Source organism: Hyla sarda, chromosome 10 (genome assembly GCF_029499605.1).
Source record: "Hyla sarda isolate aHylSar1 chromosome 10, aHylSar1.hap1, whole genome shotgun sequence".
Lineage (NCBI taxonomy): Eukaryota > Metazoa > Chordata > Amphibia > Anura > Hylidae > Hyla > Hyla sarda.
In genome coordinates, this window is record NC_079198.1 from 36,352,705 (window position 1) to 36,375,684 (window position 22,980).

General features: G+C 39.2%; 1 protein-coding gene and 1 long non-coding RNA gene across 2 annotated transcripts in view; one reads left to right on the forward strand and one right to left on the reverse strand.

Moving 5' to 3' along the window:
* Positions 1–14,887, forward strand: part of TRIM29 (tripartite motif containing 29) — a 58,671-nt gene extending 43,784 nt beyond the window's left edge. The window contains exons 8-11 of the mRNA XM_056542349.1: positions 2,085–2,168; positions 9,222–9,314; positions 10,618–10,694; positions 13,359–14,887. Coding sequence (XP_056398324.1) covers positions 2,085–2,168; positions 9,222–9,314; positions 10,618–10,694; positions 13,359–13,418 — 314 coding nt within the window. The 3' untranslated portion in view covers positions 13,419–14,887. The remainder of the gene's footprint in view (positions 1–2,084; positions 2,169–9,221; positions 9,315–10,617; positions 10,695–13,358) is intronic.
* On the reverse strand, positions 1,421–13,514 carry LOC130293542 (uncharacterized). Its single transcript, XR_008848245.1, has 4 exons — positions 13,463–13,514; positions 4,318–4,398; positions 4,197–4,236; positions 1,421–2,964 (listed from the first exon to the last, which is right to left on the reverse strand). It is a non-coding gene; the product is annotated as an uncharacterized LOC130293542 (long non-coding RNA).
* Positions 14,888–22,980: the final 8,093 nt, after the last annotated feature.

A 22,980-nucleotide genomic window follows, 5' to 3' on the forward strand; every position in this document is an offset into this window, starting at 1 on the left:
TTCACATTACTTTATTGTGAAATGGCCTAATAGTTTTGTTCTCATATGGCCAATTTATTGCAGAACTTTTTTTTTAACATACTAAAACAATATCAACAACTGTTATGCATTTGAAATACTTTTTTTTATTTATTTAAGGGGTATTCCTATCTCTTGGAGTTATCCCCATTCCAGGTTGGAATCCCACCGATCACAAGAATATTGTCCCCAAAATAAATGTGAGAGGAGATAATTTCATGGGATGAGCATATCCTGTTAAGCCTTTTTGGTGTTTTTTTTTTTATTATTTACATGTATTTGTCCAGTAGAAAATGGGAACATATACAAAAACAAAACCTAAACAGAGCATGCTTTGTTTTTAATAAAAAGAAAATCTATTGTTGCAAAAAAATCCCCCAAAAGACGGCAAACAAAAATGCATTATAGCCCACATATGCAAACAAAAACGGCATAAAATATGGCACATGATGGTGAGTATTAAACTAACCTCAGAAAGCAGAGAAAAAAAATAAGCTAATAGCTTTACGCCTCAGACACAGAAACAACAACAATAACTTTTTGTACTTTTGTTTCTTTCCTTTGAAAGAAATATTGCAGTTACTATTAACCCATCCATTCCTTTGTGGAAAGCTCAGAGAAAACACAAGCTAAATGCTTTCAAAGGAGCCTTTAATCTCAGACAACAACTTCTCCTAAATTGAAGTCTTGCAGCTTTTGAAAGAGGCTTGCATTGAGTATATAACACCTTTTCGGGAAGCGTACAGGAAATACTAGTTAATCTGTTTAAGACTAACATAGCAGTAACTTCTCGTTAGTTGGTTGTTGGACTACTTTTAAGATTCATACACTAGAAAAAAAACACAGTTCAATTACAGTAGTGATTTAAACATGCTGCTACATATAATTAAAAAAAAGGGGTTTATATGATATTAGCACTTTCACATTTCTATAAGAGTAGCATAAAATATATACAAGTGATAACAGTTACTACTGAGCTCTAAGGAGCCTTTAGAAAAACCCATTGACTGACCCTTTTGTGGTCCAGGCAATGGGATTGCCCTGGCAAGTATGTTGAAGATACAGCTGATATAGAGTAAACTACCTGCAAAACCTTGTACATAGGCCACACTTAAAAGGAAACCTGTAATTACTTTCATGTTGCCTTATCCACAGGTCATCAAAGAGGTCCCTGGGGGCTTCTGCCTGTCCTGACGACCTTCATTGATAGATATCTCCCTATACCCAAACAGAGAGAGTTCTATTAACCAAGGCCAGTGGAACAGAAAGAATTAGCCAGGGACCACCCCAATGACTTATGGTTCGGACAGCATGTAAGTGATCATAGGTTCCCTGTAACAAAACCGAGAGACAAAAAATTACAGATTATAGCACATCTCTAGGGGTCCTAGCAGTGGGAAAACCTGTGGAGTACTTATTATTGAAGGGCCCTTCTAACAAAAAGTGTCCAAAGCATAAAACTCATTAGAGAAGTAAAAACTTATCTCTGTAAGCCATTTTATCTGTCAACACAATTACATTCCTGATCCTACCCTAAAAGATTTCAATGTCAATATGTGGTGTAGGAATGGATAATAGTAAAATAAGAACAATTAAATTAAGTGAGATATGAAAAAGCTTGTTGGACTTTACAGATCTGACATTGAAATTTCCAGAAAATAACTGAATTTTCCATAAAATGCTACAAATTTTAAGGAATCATTGAAAGACATGAATGGATCTAATTGCATTTTTTATTTCAATAAGTATGTTTGATTACAGTTTATTGTGAACACAATAAATAACAGTAAAATGTTACCATTATATAATTCCTCACAATGTCCACGGTTACTGCATGGCACAGTGTAATGTGCATTTACTTTGTTAAAATCTGCTTATAATGTAGACAGTTTTGTTGCTTGTGTTGCAAACTAGTATATATACATATAGATATGACTTGTAAATTCACGTACAGTTATGAAAACAATGCATAACACAATCTGAAGAACCCTACTAATGTATTAGGTAACACCTTAGCAACATTATTCTGTAGACTATTTCTGAAAGGATAGCACCTCTTCTTATAGGATCCTACAGGATGTTCGACCATTCTCCCCTTACGCACCAAGAGGACACTCCCAGCTACTCAGCCGCAACCTTTTCTCAGAAAGGTATTCAGACTGGTTTGAGCAAATGTAATCCCTGTTACTGACACCATAGATTATAGCGGGAATAATCTATGGATAGGGTGGGGGTATGTCTCTTGTGATGACCGAGTGCACTTGGCTGATTGCTTTACTTTTCAGACTCCCTTCTCTAGCGGTGATCACTTTTGTTACTTTTCTGCTTTAATTCTAAATTTCAAGGCTTGTAATTTGTGTTTAAACCTAATGCATGAAAATCAGCATTAATATGTGAGAGATGCATAATAACATTTTGTTAGTCGAAGAACAGTGCAATTGTTCCTACCGTCAAATCACAATAAGAATGTACAGAGCTGCTTAGAGATCCTTTTTAAGGACAGCAAACAAATACTTTAGATAGAAGGCACAGTTAGGGTCCCAGGCACAGTTAGCATCTGCCAAACACCATCAACTGAATTTAGTTGGTTCTATAACCAGGTAGACATTGCTAATCCCCATTCCGCTCTGTATGCTGCCAAAAGAATGAAAATGTTTATTCTTTGATAGGTGAATTTCAGTAGAGGAAAGGTTCCTTAGCTGCTTAAATTCTGTAGTGTGCACTGTACAGAGGATTCCCATTGAAAGCCATGGGATGCCAAGGAGATTTTTTCTGCTTCAAATTTCTATAATGTGCATGGACTCAGATTTATAAGTATGTTACTGGACAATATGGTATTGCAAAAGTAGGTCCTTGTAGACCTGATTGATTTTTTTTCCTGCCGGATGACCGCAGCAATAAAGTTTGCATGGAGTGGTGGTCAGGCATGTGTGTCACTGTTCCATTCTAAAAAACAAAACAAAAAACTTAATGTGCAAAACCACCAAAGAAGAAATAGGTTTAGATATACTCTTTGGACATGTCAGTACGCATGTCAGCACTTCTCTGTAAAACAAAATTACCAGAAATTACCAGAATATATATTAGACCTGTCATTGTATGTAAGTAAAAATACTACCTACCACTCGTAAATCAGAATTATCATAGGGACCATAGCTGAACTATTCAAATGTCTGCATTTCTAAGTCATTATAGGTAACCACAGAGACTCCTATGTAAAACTCCACTGTACCCCATCCTACCGACAGTTGTGTTTAATGTCAAAGGAAGATCTGAGCACTGCAGTCATAACCGCCCCCAACTTTTGATCCAATTATAAGATAGCAAGTGAACATTTTACAAACCCAGCTCTGATGCACAAACCAAAATTTCCTTTTTATCGCATGTCATATAGAGAGGTACAGATGCTCAACAGGTGCAAAACACAGAACAGTCACTGCAACAGCTGCTAGATACAACACTTTTCCTTTTTGTGTCTTTTTAATATGAAGAAGATATTGATGGAGTAAAAAATTATGCCAGAGATTCTATTTTAAAGGGGTAGCTTATCCCCTAGCCACATGATAGGGGAGAAGTGCGAGATAGCCTGGGCCTAACTGCTGGGCCCCTATGATCTGTAGAATAAAAGCAAAAAGGATTTTTTAAAAAAGGACATTCTGGATGGTGCCTTCCTCAATGACAAACTTGCCAAAGTTTGATAAACAAACATGGCAATTTATTGGTAAAAAAATGCAACTTCAGAAGTTTCAGGCAGTGGGTGTTACATACATAAAACGCGCCAACTTAAATGTACAGACATTCAAATACTGCCGGGTCACACATAGGACATCCTGGAGAACCGCTTTAAAGAAAATAAATATCCAAAGATTATTATAAAACAGGCATTCCAGCAAGTGCAGAAGAAGTCTCAAAAAGAATGTCTGAACCCAACCAAAGCTAAAAGAAAGGATAATTTGGAGGAACAGGTACAAAAAAATTAATAAATACTTTGTCACCACCTTCAGCAGCTATGGGAAGTCCTAAAGAAAAATTGGCACATACTACTGAATGATATACACTTGAAGGGAAGATCCCCAACCGTCCACAGATTACATTCTGGAGAGCTCCCACTCTCCAGAATCTTTTGGCCCAGAGCCAAATCCGGCAGCATAAACAAAGGAACAAAGAAGATGACTTACCTCTAGGAATCTTCAAATGTGGATTGAAACAGTGCAAATGCTGTAAGGAAATTAAACATAATGTCACCGAGATCATGTCATATACAACAAAAGAGAAATTTCAACTGAAACATAGACTTACCTGTCAGTCGTCATATGTCATTTATCTCATAGACTGTAACTGTGGTCTCCAGTATATAGGGAGAACTATCCAACCACTGCACTGTAGAATAAATAAGCACAGACAAAATATTAAGAAAAAGTTTCTGCTCCAGGACTATCGAGACACTGTTCCACAACCCATCCTACTGACATAGATCCTATCAGAGTCACCCCAATTCACCATATCACAGAAAACAACTCCAACTGTTTTGAACTACTAAAAATGTGTGAGGTTTACTGAATGTTCAAGCTCAGTACAGTCTCCCCCCGAGGCCTGAATGAAATTGTAGAGACTAGCATCTAAACAGTGAAATGAATCTCTATATGCTGGCCATCTTCTACATCTGCTTTCATTGTTACATGCCTAATGCTCACCTCTATGTCGGAACAAGGATGGCCCTATGACCACCTATTCCATTACATGTTCAAATATGCCAACCATATCCTCCTGATATGGCCTACACAATACATATGGTTCTCATAACACTATAATATGTCCCTCAGAATAATCGATATACATGCCAGCCTAATAATAAAAGTACATACATGTTTTATTATCATGAGCATATAAAATATTAATGACAACTAGTAGAGTCCCTCCCCCTAAATACTGTAACATTCTACAACTGTGCGATACACAACCTCACGACATAATAGTAAAAATTTACCGTTACATCATAACACTGAGGAATATCCATACATATGTATTTACCATTTACTGTGCTCCACGATCGCCCTGAAAACTGCTCCGTCATAATATAATAAGAAATTATATCCTAACTATTCATATCAATGTCGAATGATATAAACAATTGCAATGTTCTACTATCAGAATAAAAATTTTTCTGATATTGACCCCCTCACCATAGAGAATTAAGCCAGCTACAGAAACAACATGCGCTTAAAGGGTGCGTTCACACGCTAGTAATTAGCAGCGGATTTTCCGCTGTGGGAAATCCGCTGCGAGTTACGCTAGATAGTTCGCAATAGTGTCAGATTTGCGGACTGTCCGCAATAGTGTCAGATTTGCGGACTGTCCGCAGACCCATTCAAATGAATGGTAGCGTAACTCGCAGCGGATTTCCCACAGCGGAAAATCCGCTGCTAGTTACTAGCGTGTGAACGCATCCCTGAGTGGGCTCCATTATAGGGGTTCTGCCCCGTAGCTAACTCACCTCAGGTTCATACTAATCCAAACTGGAAAACTAGAGACAATCAATATTGACACTTAGTATCATACAGATAGATGCACCATGTCCACTAAAAATATGGTTTTGCTAAGCCTCTGTATTACATGCACTGAAACTTGGGCTGCTAAATAAAGGTCTCCAGCGCTACTAAGCTCAAGATTAAAGGGGTACTCTAGTGAAAATTTTTTTTTTTTTATTATTTTATTTTTTTAATCAACTGGTGCCAGAAAGAAATTTGGAAATTACTTCTATTAAAAAATCGGAACCCTTCCAGTACTTATCTTCTGTACACTCCACAGGAAGTTCTTTTCTTTTTACACTTACCGTATTTTCTGTCTGAACACAGTGCTCTCTGCTGACACCTCTGTCCATGTCGGGAACTCTCCAGAGCAGGAGAGGTTTGCTATGAGGATTTGCTCCAGCTCTTGACAGTTCTTGAGACATACAGAGGTGTCAGCAGAGAGCATTGTGGTCAGACAGAAAATAAATTTACTGGAAGGATTAAGATTTTTCAATAGAAGTAATTTACAAATCTGTTTAACTTTCTGGCACCAGTTGATTTAAAAAAAAAAAAAAAAAAAAAAAAAAGGTTTTCACCGGAGTACCCCTTTAATTTCATTCTTAAGATAAAACTATGTTATACAATGAACAATCTTATGCCGAACTTCCATATAGGTTACCAACCTCAGAATATATAAACCGGGCGCCGATCTACATCAGAGTGAACTCCCCGCCAGAAACCACGGGGAGATTTTATTAATACTAGTGGCTCCTCCACGGGGGTTTGCAACACTATAAATAACACGAAAAGAGATGCGGATCTCTATGGAAGTGAACCTACTCCGGATAACTATAGTTCAACTATGCGCAATAAAGTGGGTTCCCTACTAGGGATCTCCAGCGCTGTGAAAAAGCTATCTTTCTATATATAATGGTTTTAACTTATTTTGTGCTATTTTTAGCAATAGCGAATTATGTTTTAGGTTTTATGTCCTATGTGACCCGGCAGCATTTGAATGTCTGTACATTTATGTTGGCACGTTTTATGTATGTAACACCTACTGCCTGATGAAAAACCCGGTCTGGGTTCGAAACTTCTGAAGTTGCATTTTTAACCAATAAATTGTCATTTTTGTTTATCAAACTTTGGCAAGCTTGTCATTGAGGAAGGCGTCATGCAGAACGTCCATTTTTTTTTTATCCTTTTTGCCTTTCTCCTTATCACACCGTCACCTGTAGGTGACAGTCAAGGACGCTGAGGCAGCCACCCCTTTGGATCCACGAGCTCCAAGCGAGTCTACATGTCTACTAAGGGTGTTGCGTAGAATGGCACCCTAACTAATTTTTTTGTTTAATGGAGCAGCAGGCCATTGCTGTCTGCCCATGAGATTGAGGGCTTTAGATATACAGTCTGCAGACCCTGACAAGGCAGTTTACAATGTGCTGCTCTTCCATGATAAGATACATTTATTGGTACCTGTACCTGGCAGTATACACAGATTTTTCGAGGAAAATATAATTATCTCACCCTTAATTTATCTCTTGAGCTAAAGATCAGGTATTTTTTCAAGGAATTTCTTTTTCCCACTTAAGATTACCCAGGTCACCGACCCTAGTTGTCTTCAACCTTCTGTTGAAGTCCTGCATGGCTATACAGGGCATCTGCCTCCCTCAGGCTCAGTCCTTCAGGAGCTGGTCACACCCAAATTCCCATGGTTTCTGACACACCCTCATCCTTGACTTACTGCTGACTGAATACCTCCTAATAGCACCCGAAACAAGGCATTTTATATGCCTCTCCAACTCCCTCTAGTGGCTGTTGCTGTTTACAGCTACATGACACAAACCATTTGCTGTCAACAGGACTCCTGAGCAACCAGTTTCGAACTATGAAGAAGGTATACACCAAAATGGCCACCAGGGACAGAATTCTCATTGCCAAAGCAAGGCAGGTAACAATGAGACTGCCAACAAGGTGATCCTGTAAGGCACAGGCCCCAAATCTGGACAAAACACATAACCTAACTAAATAAAATGGTTTAGGGCAGAGTCAAATGTGCCGCATTGTGCTGTGTATTTTCTGCAGCTGATTTTGCTACCCATGGACTTCAGTTGGTAGAATAATATGCAGCAGCAAATACACAGCAGCAAATATGCAGCAAAACATGGCACGTGTGACTATACTCTTGAAAAAAAATTCACATATTATTGGGCAACAATAAAAAAAAAAAAAATAGAACATTTGGCTTAGCAGTTCTAAGGACAGGGAGAGGGCCACTCACAACCCTTTACATAGCCTTTATGGTTTAACAGGCCTTGACTGTAGAAAGGTAGGTGGCAAATATATTTGTTATTTTGTAATATTAGGATCCAACTAATGTCAGGAGCAGCTGTCTGATGTCATCATTAATATTTTATATGTGTTAAATACTGATCCAGCCTGACAGTGATAAATATAACATCAGTCGTTGAATGTTTTACAGCAGGCTTAAACACACATCTACCGAAGACTTTACTTTGATACCTATTTTTTTATCTGGTGACATGAATTTCAATTTTTTTCACTACTCTTACTTTTGAATACTGCTGTGAAGACAAGTGTAGGCTTGGTGAAGAAAACAGCGAGGAACTTATTTCCAAAGGCTTCTTTTCTGTTTAATCCTCAGTGTGGTTCTGAGTATTTAAGCCTTGTTCATTGTAGATAAGGAAGAAGAATATATATATATATATATATATATATATAAAGTGTCATGTGAATATGGAGCCTCTTATAGAAGCAGCATTAATCATCTTTATTACATTTGTCTTTATCTTATTACTTCACTTTTTACTATTTAGGCTACAGGCAAATGTAGTGGCCATAATGTGGACAAACACTGACTGGATAGGCAGTTTTACCACAAACTACCTGCAAAGAATACACAGATATTGAAAACTGTAGAAAGCCATGTCAGACAGACATTTTTAACCTTTCCAAAACAGATTACCAATAATTGGAAAACCACAAATATTTTTGGCAAAACGGTATGTCCATAGCCATACCAGAGGCTGTTTATGTCAATACCCTCATATAGTTAAAGAAAACTATGAATGGCAAATCAGGCAGTAATCGGAGCGTTGTGATCATTAGGAATGAGAGATGGGAGGTCGGATCAGCTCACTCAACTTCTGTTCACTAATTCACTATGACTTGTCAGACGTTTGTTAAGAGCATAGGAATATTATACATTGCAACCATAACTAGAAAACACTGGGTGTCTATGGGAAACAAAGATCTAGAGGCAGGCATTAACGCAAAGATATTCAGTTTTTTTTTTTTGTAACAATCACATAACCTTTATTACTGGGACACTGGAGTACGACTTGTTTCGTCTTTCTAGAAAATCTATGATGTTTGCGTTTACCTTCTAAATTGTCTATCTCTAATCCCTCTATCTGAATCATTCCTGTATTTTCCACTTGATTACTCAGAGTCTGATTAGTCTATGACCCGAGGGCCTTCATGTACGTCATTCCTCACCTCAGGTTGTGGTGGTGAAATCGTTACGTTTGCTCCCGCTTCACATATGCTTTCCATTATGTGGATATGATTTTACCTCATAATGACATTTTAAATAAAATACTAACCTGCTGGAAACTGTCCTAGCCACAGATGTATGTAAATTATTTAGATCCTTTATTTTACTTGTTTTAGGCACCAACCAAGTACCTTCCTACCAGTTTTCATCCACTGCAACGACCACAGAGTCCACCACTCAGCAAGACAACAACCTCTATAACATGAATGGTAATGGTATTTTATTTCTTCAGACGTATTACACATTGTTTTCCTAGTTAAAGTTCGACAGTTGGATTTGCTTATGTAGAACTTCTTTTAATAACAGATAATTATTAAACTTATTATTATTAACAGATTAAGGTCCTTTTACATGGACAAACAGGGGCATAATAAGAGGTTCTGATCTCAATGATTGATGCTTGTTTAGGGAGCCTTCACAGGGTTCAATCAGTCAAAGGTTTTGCCTTACGAATAATCCAGGGATCATTAAAGGGGTACTCCGGTGGAATTATTATTATTTTTTTTTTAAATCAACAGAAAGTTAAAAACAGATTTGTAAAGTACTTCTATTAAAAATCTTAATCCTTCCAGTACTTACTAGCTGCTGAATACTACAGAGGAAATTCTTTTCTTTTTGAACACAGTGCTCTCTGCTGACATCATGACCACAGTGCTCTCTGCTGACATCTCTGTCCATTTTAGGAACTGTCCAGAGCAGCATATTTTTGCTATGGGGATTTTCTCTTACTCTGGACAGAGGTGTCGGCAGAGAGCACTGTGCTCGTGATTCAGCAGAGAGCTCTGTGTTCCAAGGAAAATAATTTCCTCTGCAGTATTCAGCAACTAATTACTGTTTTTAATAGAAGTACTGTTTTTAATAGAAGTAATTTACAAATCTGTTTAACTTTCTGGCACCAGTTGATTTAAAAAAAAAAAGTTTTCCACCAGAGTACCCTTTTAATTCGGCCCGTAAATTCTTATTTACCTGTTTACACTGAGCGATGTGCAGCTGATAAAGATGATTTAAATGGCTGAACAAAAGATGTTATTATCCATTGAACAGGCGTCTTCTTGTTCAATATCTTTGGCGCTTTTACACGGGACGCTCATCTACCTGATAACCACCTGTATAAAAAGACTGTTACACACGGTCACATCCTATCATCAGAGCTATCCACTTAAAATGGGATATAAATTAAATAAGATGTGTGGGGGAGATTTATCAAAACCTGTCCAGAGGAAAAATGAACCAGTTGCCCATAGCAACCAATCAGATCACTTCTTTAATTAAAAAAAAAAAAAAAAAAAAAAAAGGCCTCTGAGAAATGAAAGAAGTGATCTAATTGGTTGCTGTGGGCAATTGAACCCCTTATTTGATAAATCTCCCCCTTTGTTCCTAGTAGGAAAGCTTGGTTCCATAATACCTAAATCATTTTCTATGACTTCTATGATGGCATAATGGATCCAGTACATTGAACTAACCCTTTTTACTAACATATTAATGCTGATTTTCAAATATATCTCTTTTTAGTGTACCCAATGATGACGAGACACCAGCCAGCAAAAGCTCTGCCACAGACCTGGAAATCATCCAAGCAAAGTCTGCTGGTATGTTCTGATTTCTTATAGTCTTTTTTTTTATTTTATTTTTTACTATTAATATTTAATCAGTTCTAAGTGAGCAGGTGACTGTGTTTTCTTATATCCTAGAAGTTATGGTATATTTGGTAAAGTGCAGCCCTTAAAGGGGTACTCCAGTGGAAAACTTTTTTTTTTTTAAACAACTTGTACCAGAAAGTTAAACAGATTTGTAAATGACTTCTATTAAAAAATCTTAATCCTTCCATTACTTATTAGCGTCTGTATACTACAGAAGAAATTATTTTCTTTTAGATTTCTTTTCTTTCACAAACAGTGCTCTCTGCTGACACCTCTTGCTATGGGGATTTTCTCCTGCTTTGGACAGTTCCTGACATGGACAGAGGTGTCAGCAGAGAGCACTGTGTTGATGACAGAAAATAAATCCAAAAATAAAAGAATTTGCTCTGTAGTATACAGATACTAATAAGTACTGGAATGATTAAGATCTCTTAATAGAAGTACAAATCTGTTTAACTTTCTGGCACCAGTTGATAAAAAAAAAAAAAAGTTTTCCTCCGGAGTACCCTTTTAACAACTAATATATCAAATCTTGTTCTTCTTCATTCCTCTGGAAGTATGTTGAATGGTAGCTCCAGACAAACCTGACAAACCTGACAACCTCCACTCACTAACCACCAAGTTGTATTCATTATTAACCACAGACAAAATGATTGGCCACTCCAAAATCAAACACATAGGGGAGAATTTATTAAAACCTGTCCAGAGAAAAAGTTGTCGAGTTGCCCATAGCAACCAACCAGATTGCTTCTTTCATTTTGCAGAGGCCTTGTCAAAAATGAAAGAAGCGATCTGATTGGTTGCTATGGGCAACTCAGGAACTTTCCTCTGGACAGGTTTTGACAAATCTCCCCATAATCTTTATTTCTATACATGACAATACAAAAATACCCACCGTTAAAAGTTAAAACCACATACACCCCAAAACAAAACGACAGAGGGGAACCCTCATAGGATATACCATAATACAAAATACACACAACTCAATCACAAATAAATATCACATCAATATCAAAAAATGCTTTTAAATATAGTGCAAAAGAGTCAGTACAATACTCCTCTGTCACCTCGACACGTGTTTCGGGAAAATCCCTTTCTCAAGAGGTGCGGGGAGTATGCTACTGCCTGCCTTAAATATTACGTTCCATCCTATGGCGCATGGCGCTGATTACCCACGCTGACCGAGTTCTGGGCAGCATCACAGACCAGCGCACATCACATCTGTGACGCTGCCTGGCCAGCGTGGGCAATCGGCGCCATGCGCATTACAATGGAACATAATAGCATATTCCCTGCACCTCTTAAGAAAGGGATTTTCCAGAAACATCTGTCAAGGTGACAGAGGAGCACCCCCGAATACCAATATGTCACAATTAGGTATTGTACTGACTCTTTAGCACTTTAAAAGCATTTTTTGATATTGATATTGATTTGATATTCATTTGTGATTGAGTTGTGTTTATTTTGTATTAGGGTACATTCCCACACGGCGTATTTGCTGCTGCGTATTTTATTTTCTCTGTTGAAGTCAATGGGTAGGAAAATACGCAGCAAATACGCAGCAAAATACGCCGTGTGGGAACGTACCCTAATGGTATATCCTATGAGGGTTCTCCTCTGTCGTTTTGTTTTGGGGTGTATGTGGTTTTAAGGGTGGGTATTTTTTATCTTAGGGCTATCCATTTTTGTATTGTTATGTATTGAAATAAAGATTATGGGGTTTATTTACTAAGAGTGGAGTGTAGTTTACTTTGTGGGTTTTGATTCCTGACAGGTATTTTCCCAAAATATTTACTAATGTTTCCCTACATTTTGGAAACTTAGCCTAAGGGCCAATAATAGTCCTGCATTACTATTATTCCTTCATCCAGTTTACAGCTGGGTTTCCACAGTTTGGTTTTCCCAAAAAATGCAAGAAAAAAAAAAAAGTACTGTGGAAAGCTAGCCTTATAGAGCAGTGTATTTGCAGGCCCTATGGGTGTGCACCATTGAGATCTGGATGACAGAATTTTTTTTAATCAAGGTATTTTCTAAGAATCTTCCTCATTCTTATGCTATGTGCCCACACCGTCAGTCATTTTAAAGCAAAGGAAAAAAAAAAAAAAGAAACACAAAAAAGCCCCAAAGTACTCTGTGCTTGAGTATAGCCTTAGGCTATGTTCACACCGTCTATTTTCATGTGAAATTCCACAGAATTACGCAAGAACATTACACACCATTGATTTTAATGGGTTTCTGCTGCACTGATCATGAATTTCCATGCCAGATGTTTCTGCCACTGAAATTCTGATTTTGGCATCCGCAGAAAGAGAAGACATGTCTATTCTTTCTGCCGATTCCACAAAAAATGCATTGCAATGACATTTTCCATGCAGCTATTCCACCATGTGAACATAATCTGATAGTCCAGTCATCCAGGTCAGTCTAGTGAGTGTCAGCCAGGTCTTTGTGCTATAACAATATAATTATTAATTATACTACAACACAATAGTGAATATGGAATAACTTGGCTACATTGGCTATTATATATGCATATAGCTTTGGTTTAATCTATTTTAGCCTTCACAAAATGATTAAAGTTATTAACATCTATGGCTTGTTTACTTCCAACAGACCCAGCAACGCCCTTTCTATGTGAATAAAGGAAACGCTTCAAACACTGAATCTCCATAAATCCCTGAGACCATAGAAGCCTAAGAAGCCGTTCTTTAACTTACCAAAAGCTGTTTGTCAGTAGAGGGAGGGTGGGGTGTTCTGTGTAATTCTTTCACTGCTATTGCAGTGAATGTGTTGTGACTAGATTTGGCTGGGAGGGAAAAAAAAAACAGGATTTACTCTTGCCAGCGGCAAAAAAATCATGTGTTGGGATTCCTGGGTGGGTCAAGGCTTGGATGAGTCTCTAGTAGAAAATCTCAGCTTAACCCTTTACTGGCAATATAGAAAGCATTACATCATTTGTTACTGAATATTATAGGGACTGAAGTTTATGCTGTCAAGGGGGCTAAGCTAATTAACATGGTTTTATACATTGTTATTGTTTTAGATTCATTGAAGTTATATTTTTTTTAGTTGCATTTTACAGTTGCAGAGGTATTTTTATTTGAAAGATTTTTTTTTCTTGCTTGACCTCAACTATCTAAGGAAATAAAAAGATTATCTATCACTTCCTATCCCCTTTATTCTACTTGTTTCCCCTCTAAATACACATCTTACAAGCTGCACAGCACCCTCTCGGTTTATCTGCTCTACCCATTAAACAGCAATGTAAACTCTGCAGGCAGCACAGGAACCTTTTTGCACAGTAGCCTTCTAGTGTAATCTTCACAGCTAACAAGATATTCCCTTCTGCCTTTTTTCCTCCAGATGCTTTGTGAAATTCTAAAATCAATTTTAGCTAATGCAAGATTTATCTCCTGTACCCTTGAATGAAATAAGCTTTGGTATTTTGCCTCACCACATGGATTCTGTTGCCTTGGGCTATTATACAGCATGGTGTCAATATCATTTTATTCAATCTGTTCTAGGAATATTGATGCCATATTAAAATTGGTCATTGGGAATGATGAGATTTTTGTGATGTCTCATTGAAAGGCTTATTTTTTCTTCTATGAAATTCATGCACTCCGGGAGCCAAGTCTTCAAGCGGGCAACCTGTCCAGGCAGACATTGTTGTAAAAGGCTAAAATGTGCTCCTGGCCATGCAGGATAAAAGGGTTTTGTTCTTAAACCACATTAGCTCAGTCATATGTCCCATCATAGTCCTTCAGGAATATCTTGGTAGACACCTGGAAATTATTTTTTTCCCTTAAGGCATATTGTCTACAATTTCACCGGAAAACGTAATATGGAAGAAAAAAAAACTCATATTCTTCCTGCTGTAACCTGCCCCATTTGCCCTCACTTGATATAGACCTTACTACTTTTAATGTAGAAAATCTGTCACCAGCATTTCCAGACATCATCTTGAGTCATCACTCTGTATCTGTATTATATTATTTCAACAACGTAAATGTGATACTACTGTACTATTAAGTTTTCCTTCCTGCCCAACTACAGAGCTATATCCCTCTATATATCCATCAATCTTGGTAGAAAAAGTTGTAAAAATGGCTTCTACAGTAAAAAAACAAAACAAAAAAAAACACATATAAGAAAGCTATGATACATTGTTTCTTCTTATACATTTTTTTCATATCCTTGCTATTGTTATATACTGTATTCTCCCTATGAACTTAAAAAAAACATGATTAAAAAAATAAATAAAATGTAAAACTTTCTTGTTTTTTACTGTTTGTCTTTAGATTTATTAGTCTATAGTCTGACCAAAAACAACATAATAGAGATTGATATGTCATATTATAATTTTTTGGGACAAAAATGTTAATTTTCCCCTATAGGGTATTTTTTTGTGGTCAAAGCTCCTGTATGTCCTAAGGCAAATTAAACAAACCTTGGATGGAATGTGAATTATGCTCTAATGGGTGCTAAAAGTCAGAGAAAAAGAAGGACACTGCAATGTAGAACATTATTTCCATTCCATTCTGTGTTGAAACAAACAAGTACAAAGCAAGGCAGAATGTTCTGTTCAGTTGTACTGCAATTCTTCAACTAGTAATTTTAAAGTCAAAGCACGTAGCATTACAAGGCTTTTAAAATATATATATATATATATATATATATATATATATATATTTTTTTTTTTTTAATAAAATACACCTACCGTATATTGTCTGCATGACATGCTGTACCTTTACCTTTGTTTTCCAGGTAGATGACCTCTTAGTCAGAACAAACTCTGCTGCACAGTTCTGAGTCGGCGGTAGTGGTTGTCTGATCCGGATCCCTCCTTTAGTCAGTGCTCTTTAGCTATTGGCTGTCAATAATATTGTTTGTGGTCTATAGTTATGGCCAGTAGCTAGACAGCATTGACTGAGAGGCTTTGGTTTTGACAACTGTTGTTCTGTTTCCATTGACATTTTCAGCATAAAAGCCCTACAAATCCTTTGCAATGCTTTACAAAATGAGGACTACAATTTGTCATGTGGCTTCTGTGGGTCCATGTCTGAAAAAAAAGAAAAAAGATTAAAAAAAAAACAACTAGCAATGTCAGTGCTTTGTGATGGATGCGGATCCTACTTACAGGACAGAAGGAGCTGCATATCTGGTGTAGCACTGGGTTTTCCATGCTCATTGGTTCTTTCTGCCACCTGACTATGCAGAAAACTGCTTTCTACCCAGCCATTATCCTCCAAAGGATTGGTGGCCCCTGGCCGTGTTGCCACTCTACAGGCTAAACAGTGAAGAGGAAGCAATGCCTAACTAATGTTGTGGCCCCTTAAATTGGTAAATGTCATAGAGGTTGGACTTCCACTGATATGCCACCATCACAAATCCGAAAACTCTTTTTAAGCAGCATTGTACAGTATGCTCATTGTTATATTCAGAAAATGTTGCTTTACTGTTTTCTGCTCATGTTTTAAATATGTCCAATTTTACAGTGTTAGCTAACATTAAAGTTCTAAAGTTGAAAAATTCCACAGTTTTTGGGACTTCATTGATTTATTAATGTGTGACAAGAAACCAATAAATGCCATTGATTCTCCTACATGTGAAAAGATAATGCCATTATTTTATTAAAGGAGATCTCCAGCAAAAAATTACTTATCCCTTATCCACAGGATAGGGGATAAGTAGCTGATCACAGGGGGTCAGACCACTGGGACCTTCTGCGATCTCTGGGATGGGACCCAAGCTCTCCCAGTGAGGAGCGTGTGTGGGCTACAGCATGTGCTCCTCACTGAGAACCAGGTCCGGTCCCAGGGATCATGGGGGGTCCCAGTGGTCAGACTCCCCACGATCAGCTACTTATCCCCTATCCTGTGTAGTTAAGTAAATTTGTGCCGGAGATCTCCTTTAATACAGTAGTTATAAATAGCAATATGGAAAACACTAAAAAACAGACAGACCGATGCGCATCTAAGCGCAATTAACCTTGTTAAAGGAAAAGGAATGATGCAGAATATGTCTAGGTTTGCTCACCTATTGGTGTTGCGCTATGAGCACAACACCACTGCTTGCTTGATTCCACAGTAAGTGGTATGTAGAGGAGTGCAGCCCGAATCCAGCTGGTGAGGATAGTCAGATAAAATCCAAGAAATGGAAGAAGCAATGTCCCGGTAAAGTAGTGCAATCAGCGGCGCTCTCCTCACAGTAGGGACAGGCTAATAGAGATTAACTGGCATGGAACAGACTTTTAAAATAACAAGCAATTTATTTTGCAAAAGCATGAGAATGGACAACACGTTTATATATAAATAGATATTTATATAACAGTTACCTTGTGGTAAGAATATACTGTGACAGATTATACTGTGCAGGGGCCTAGTGCAAAATCCATATCCCAGGACTATAATGCTTTATTGATGGTACTGGTCTCTTTATATATGAAAAAGAGCTCTAATGGGCCCCTCATGCTCCTGGGCCTGGGTACAACAACACCCTCTGCACCCCCTTGCTTTCACGGTGTGGACAATCAGTTATAATCTGAGTAATATCTTAACAGAGTTTGCACTAATTTCTAGTGATGTCGCAAACATAAAATTTTCGGTTCGCGAACGGCGAACGCGAACTTCCGCAAATGTTCGCGAACCGGCGAACCGGCGAACTGCCATTGACTTCAATGGGCAGGTGAATTTTAAAACCCACAGGGACTCTTTCTGGCCACAATAGTGATTTAAAAGTTGTTTCAAGGGGACTAATACCTGGACTGTGACGTGCTGGAGGGGGATCCATGGCAAAACTGCCATGGAAAATTACATAGTTGATGCAGAGTCTGGTTTTAATCCATAAAGGGCATAAATCACCTATTATTCCTAAATTCTTTGGAATAACGTGCTTTAGCCCCCTTTAGGCAGCACATAGAGCCCCCCTTTAGGCATCAAATAGTTAGATCCCCCCTTTAGGCAGCACATAGATTCCCCCATGTTAGGCAGCACATAGTTAGAGCCCCCCTTTAGGCAGCACATAGAGCCCCCCTTTAGGCAGCACATAGATTCCCCCATATTAGGAAGCACATAGTTAGAGCCTCTCTTTAGGCAGCACATAGAGCCCCCTTTAGGCAGCACATATTTAGATCCCCCCTTTAGGCAGCACATAGATTCCCCCATATTAGGCAGCGCATAGTTAGAGCCTCCCTTTAGGCAGCACATAGAGCCCCCTTTAGGCAGCACATAGTTAGAGCCCCCCTTTAGGCAGCACCGGTTTTATTTCACAGCCAAAAAAGTTTTTTTTTTTTTTAACAACTGTCACACCAAATGTGATTTGCACTAGTGTGACAATGAGCAAAAAAGGTTACCAGCGAAGTTCCCCTTTTAAGCAGAGGTCCCCAACCAGGGTACCTCCAGCAGTTGCAAGACACACTGACTGAACTTATAGCCATTTTAATACTGTAGTTAGTTGCTTGAAGGAACTTAAAGGGGTTCTCCGGTGCTTAAACATCTGCCTGATCGCGGGAGTCCCACCGCTGGGGACCGCCGGGATCATGCACGCAGCACCCCGTTTGTAATCAGTCCCCAGAGCGTGTTTGCTCCGGGTCTGATTACGGGCGACTACAGGGCGGGCAGCATGTGACGTCATGCATGCGTCGGCGTGTGACGTCACGCTCCACCCCGCAATGCAAGCCTACGGGCGGGGGCGTGATAGCTATCACGCCCCCTTCCGTAGGCTTGCATTAAGGGGCGGAGCGTGACGTCACACGCCGGCGCAGGCATGACGTCACACGCCGCCCGCCCTGTAGGCGCCGGTAATCAGTCCCGGAGCGAACACGCTCCGGGGACTGATTACAAATGGGGTGCCGCATGCATGATCCCGGGGGTCCCCAGTGGCGGGACTCCCGTGATCAGGCATCTTATCCCCTATCCTTTGGATAGGGGATAAAATGTTTAAGCACCGGAGAACCCCTTTAAGTTTTACACTGGAGTACCCCTTTTAACCAATGGTTCCCTCCCAACCAGGGTGCCTCCAGCTGTTGCAAGACACACGGACTGATATTTGAGCCCTAAAAAGGGCTTTTTTGGGTGCTGTCCTTAAAGCAGATGTTAGACTAGTGCTTTAGGAGTAAAGTGGACCCTGAATACACCACCTAGCAGCAACCCAGCTTTCGCTTTCCCTATTACAGCAGGAGCAGCTTCTCTGTCCCTCCCCTTTCTAAGCCTGCAGCATGCCGAATGAAGGTAAAATGGCGTCCGTGCAGGAGGTAGGAGGGTCTGGAAGGGAGGGACTGCTGCTGATTGGCTGTAATGTGTCTACTGACTCTGATTCACAGGGTCAAAGTTTACCGCAATGTTAAAGTATAGGGGCGAATCAAACTTCACATATGTTCGCCCGACGATGCGAACGCGAACATGTTAAGTTCACTGGCAACTGTTCGCCGGCGAACAATTCGCGACATCTGTACTAATTTCTCCCAACCTGAAAAACATAATAGAAGGAAATCCTCCTGGTGGACGGTCTACAGCCGTCCACCAGTTTGCTAATAGTTTGTTAACTTGTGTGAACCTCCTCTAAACAGCACAGTAAGTGGGACAGTTTTGTTTCTCCATCACCTTATGTAGTCATGTCACAGTGTGAACTGTGGCAACTTAGCACTTCTGCCACATTCACATTAGTCTCTGCATCCAATACTGTGGTGTCCTACTGGGGTGATGCACAGTTTGTGACACTAGGGTAGTGTTAACCATCCCGCTCCAAGGTTTATACAGTTCTCCTGGGCCATGTGCTGGGGACAATAATGACCACAGATGCAGGGTTACAGAAAACTATCTTTTACTGAGGCAGGAATGATGGTCATATCCTTTACAGTACAGATCAGAGCATGGGAAGTGCAGAGTAACCCTGTGGAGCCTGTTGCCTTGCTGGGATTTGTAGTAGCTTTTACTTGACAGAATGATGGCTGCTATGGACTCTATACTTGCAGGCTTTAGATTTTTAACTGATATTATCCCACACTGACTCTAGACTGACTACTGTATATTCTCCAGGAGCTTCTAGCTTATGACCAGGCTTGAAACTGTACCTGTGCGATGGGGTGCTTGTAAATGGTGTGGCTGTAGACTTTTGAGTTCTTCTAGGGCCTCCTCTAAATCACCACAGACTTCTCCTTACTACTTTTCACACTGTACCTCAGCTTATCTCCAACTCCTAACTAGTGTTGCTCGCGAATATTCGCAATTCGAATATTATTCGCGAATATCGCATATTCGCGAATTCGCGAATTTCGCGAATATAGCGCTATATATTCGTAATTACGAATATTCGTTTTTTTTTTTTTATTTTATTTTTTTCTTCACAGTACACATCACAGTGATCATCCCTCTCTGCTTCCAACTTCCGTGGTGTAAAGAAGGCTGTAATACTACTGTGTGAGACTGGCGTGCACAAATTCGCATATGCGAAAATTAGCATATGCTAATTTTCGCATATGCGAATTTTCACGGATGTTACTTTTGTATATGCAAATTTTCACATATGTTAATTTTCGCATACGCGAATTATCGCATATGCGAAAATAAAACGAGAATATAACGAATATGCGAATATTCGCGAATATATGACGAATATTCGTCCATATATTCGCGAATATTCGCGAATTCGAATATAGCCTATGCCGCTCAACACTACTCCTAACACATACTCCACTTCTTCTCAACTCAACTGCTCCTTCCCCCCTGCACTACAGAAGGCTTAGGCAGGGGCATCCAATTGGGGCATCAGAATCACATAGTTTACTCTGCATGACTTCCCTTAAAGATACAGTAACATTGATACACATTTACATAATCTTAAATCACAAAATAAAATAACACAATGTACCTTGGAGTAGTTAGCCCAGAACAGTGAGACTGAGTGTCTAAGGCAACATTTACCTTACAGGACAAAATCCTGTACTGGGTCACCAGAGTACAATCTTGTGAATCTAGCAGTGTAATAAAGTGCAGCAGCAGTTCATTGAGGTTTGTAGTCATTAATGCAGAGGTGTCCAAAGCTACAACTTTGCATGGGCAAAAATGTAATTTCAAAAGAGCAACAGAAATAAGAGGCTTACAGAAAAATAAATTAGAAAGTGCAGCTAATAGTTTGCTCCATCCTCTTTAGAGTGCCCTTACGCTTGGAATTTCCAATCGGAATTCCTGTCAGAAATTTCGGTGCAGCAGCCCCCAGTTGCTTTCAGTGGGATTCTGCTGCACTGTTGGAATGTATTGATGTCTATGCAAACGACACACTTAATCATCACCTGCTGTGCACTGAATGTACATCCAGAATTCCTCCAGGAGAAGATACTGGGGGTATTCATCATTGTAGGTGTAAGTGAAGCTTTTTTCTACACCTTTTTGTGTGTACTGGTAACGTGTAGGAACACCCAATGTATTAAATGGTCCCAGAGCATTTGATTTGATACATTTTGTTAAATTTCACATTTCATATACACCAAAAAGCTAAGCTAAGTCTAGGCTGGTGTAGTTTAGAGACTTTTCGATGGCTTTGTGCCTTTTTTTTTTGCACCTTCTCACAAAAAGACGCAGTTCATAAAACCCGTCCATATCATGTGTATTGCCAAAATCAGTGGATTACAACTCAAAATCAGCAGAAATGTGTAAACCAAAGGGCGCAAAAAAGGACACTTGCGCCAAAATAGCGGCAAATATAGACAGAAAAAAAAGTGTAAACACAATAATAAATGCCGGCCATAGTGTGTGTGATAGTGTGAATCCGGCCTTAGGCTATGTGCACATGGCAGAAATTCCACATAGATGGCTGGAATTCTGCACTTTTTAAATCATTTGCGGAACGTATGTGGAATTTCTGCATGAATAATGTTAAAAAGTGCTTTTATTCATTCAAAAAGTTTAAAGGGGTACTCCACTGGAAAACATTTCCTTTTAACCCCTTAAGGACTCAGGGTTTTTTCGTTTTTGCACTTTCGTTTTTTCCTCCTTACCTTTTAAAAATCATAACCCTTTCAATTTTCCACCTAAAAATCCATATTATGGCTTATTTTTTGCATCGCCAATTCTACTTTGCAGTGACATTAGTCATTTTACCCAAAAATGCACGGCAAAACGGAAAAAAAAAATCATTGTGCGACAAAATCGAAAAAAAACGCCATTTTGTAACTTTTGGGGGCTTCCGTTTCTACGCAGTGCATATTTCGGTAAAAATTACACCTTATCATTATTCTGTAGGTCCATACGTTTAAAATGATACCCTACTTATATAGGTTTGATTTTGTCGCACTTCTGGAAAAAATCATAACTACATGCAGGAAAATTTATACGTTTAAAAATGTCATCTTCTGACCCCTATAAAACTTTTTTATTTTTCCATGTACAGGGCGGTATGAGGACTCATTTTTTGCGCCATGATCTGAAGTTTTTATCGGTATGATTTTTGTTTTGATCGGACTTTTTGATCACTTTTTATTCATTTTTTTAATGGTATAAAAAGTGACCAAAATACGCTTTTTTGGACTTTGGAATTTTTTTGCGCGTACGCCATTGACCGTGCGGTTTAATTAATGATATATTTTTATAGTTCGGACATTTACGATACCACATATGTTTATTTTTTTATTTTTTTTACACTGTTTTATTTTTTTTATGGGAAAAGGGGGGTTATTCAAACTTTTATTAGGGAAGGGGTTAAATGACCTTTATTAACACTTTTTTTTTACATTTTTTTTGCAGTGTTATAGGTCCCATAGGGACCTATAACACTGCACACACTGATCTCCTATGCTGATCACAGGCGTGTATTAACACGCCTGTGATCAGCATTATCGGCGCTTGACTGCTCCTGCCTGGATCTCAGGCACGGAGCAGTCATTCGTCGATCGGACACCGAGGAGGCAGGTAAGGGCCCTCCCGGTGTCCGATCAGCTGTTCGGTTCACCACGGCGGTCCCGAGCAGCCCGACTGAGCAGCCGGGATACTTTCAGTTTCACTTTAGAAGCGGCGGTCAGCTTTGACCGCCGCTTCTAACGGGGTTAATACCGCACATCGCCGCGATCGGTGATGTGTGGTATTAGCCGCGGGTCCCTCCCATTGATGAGCGCCGGGACCGAAGCGATATGATGCAGGATCGCGGCGCGATCCCGCTTCATATCGCGGGAGCCGGCGCAGGATGTAAATATACGTCCTGCGTCGTTAAGGGGTTAAATCAAGTGGTGCCAGAAAGTTAA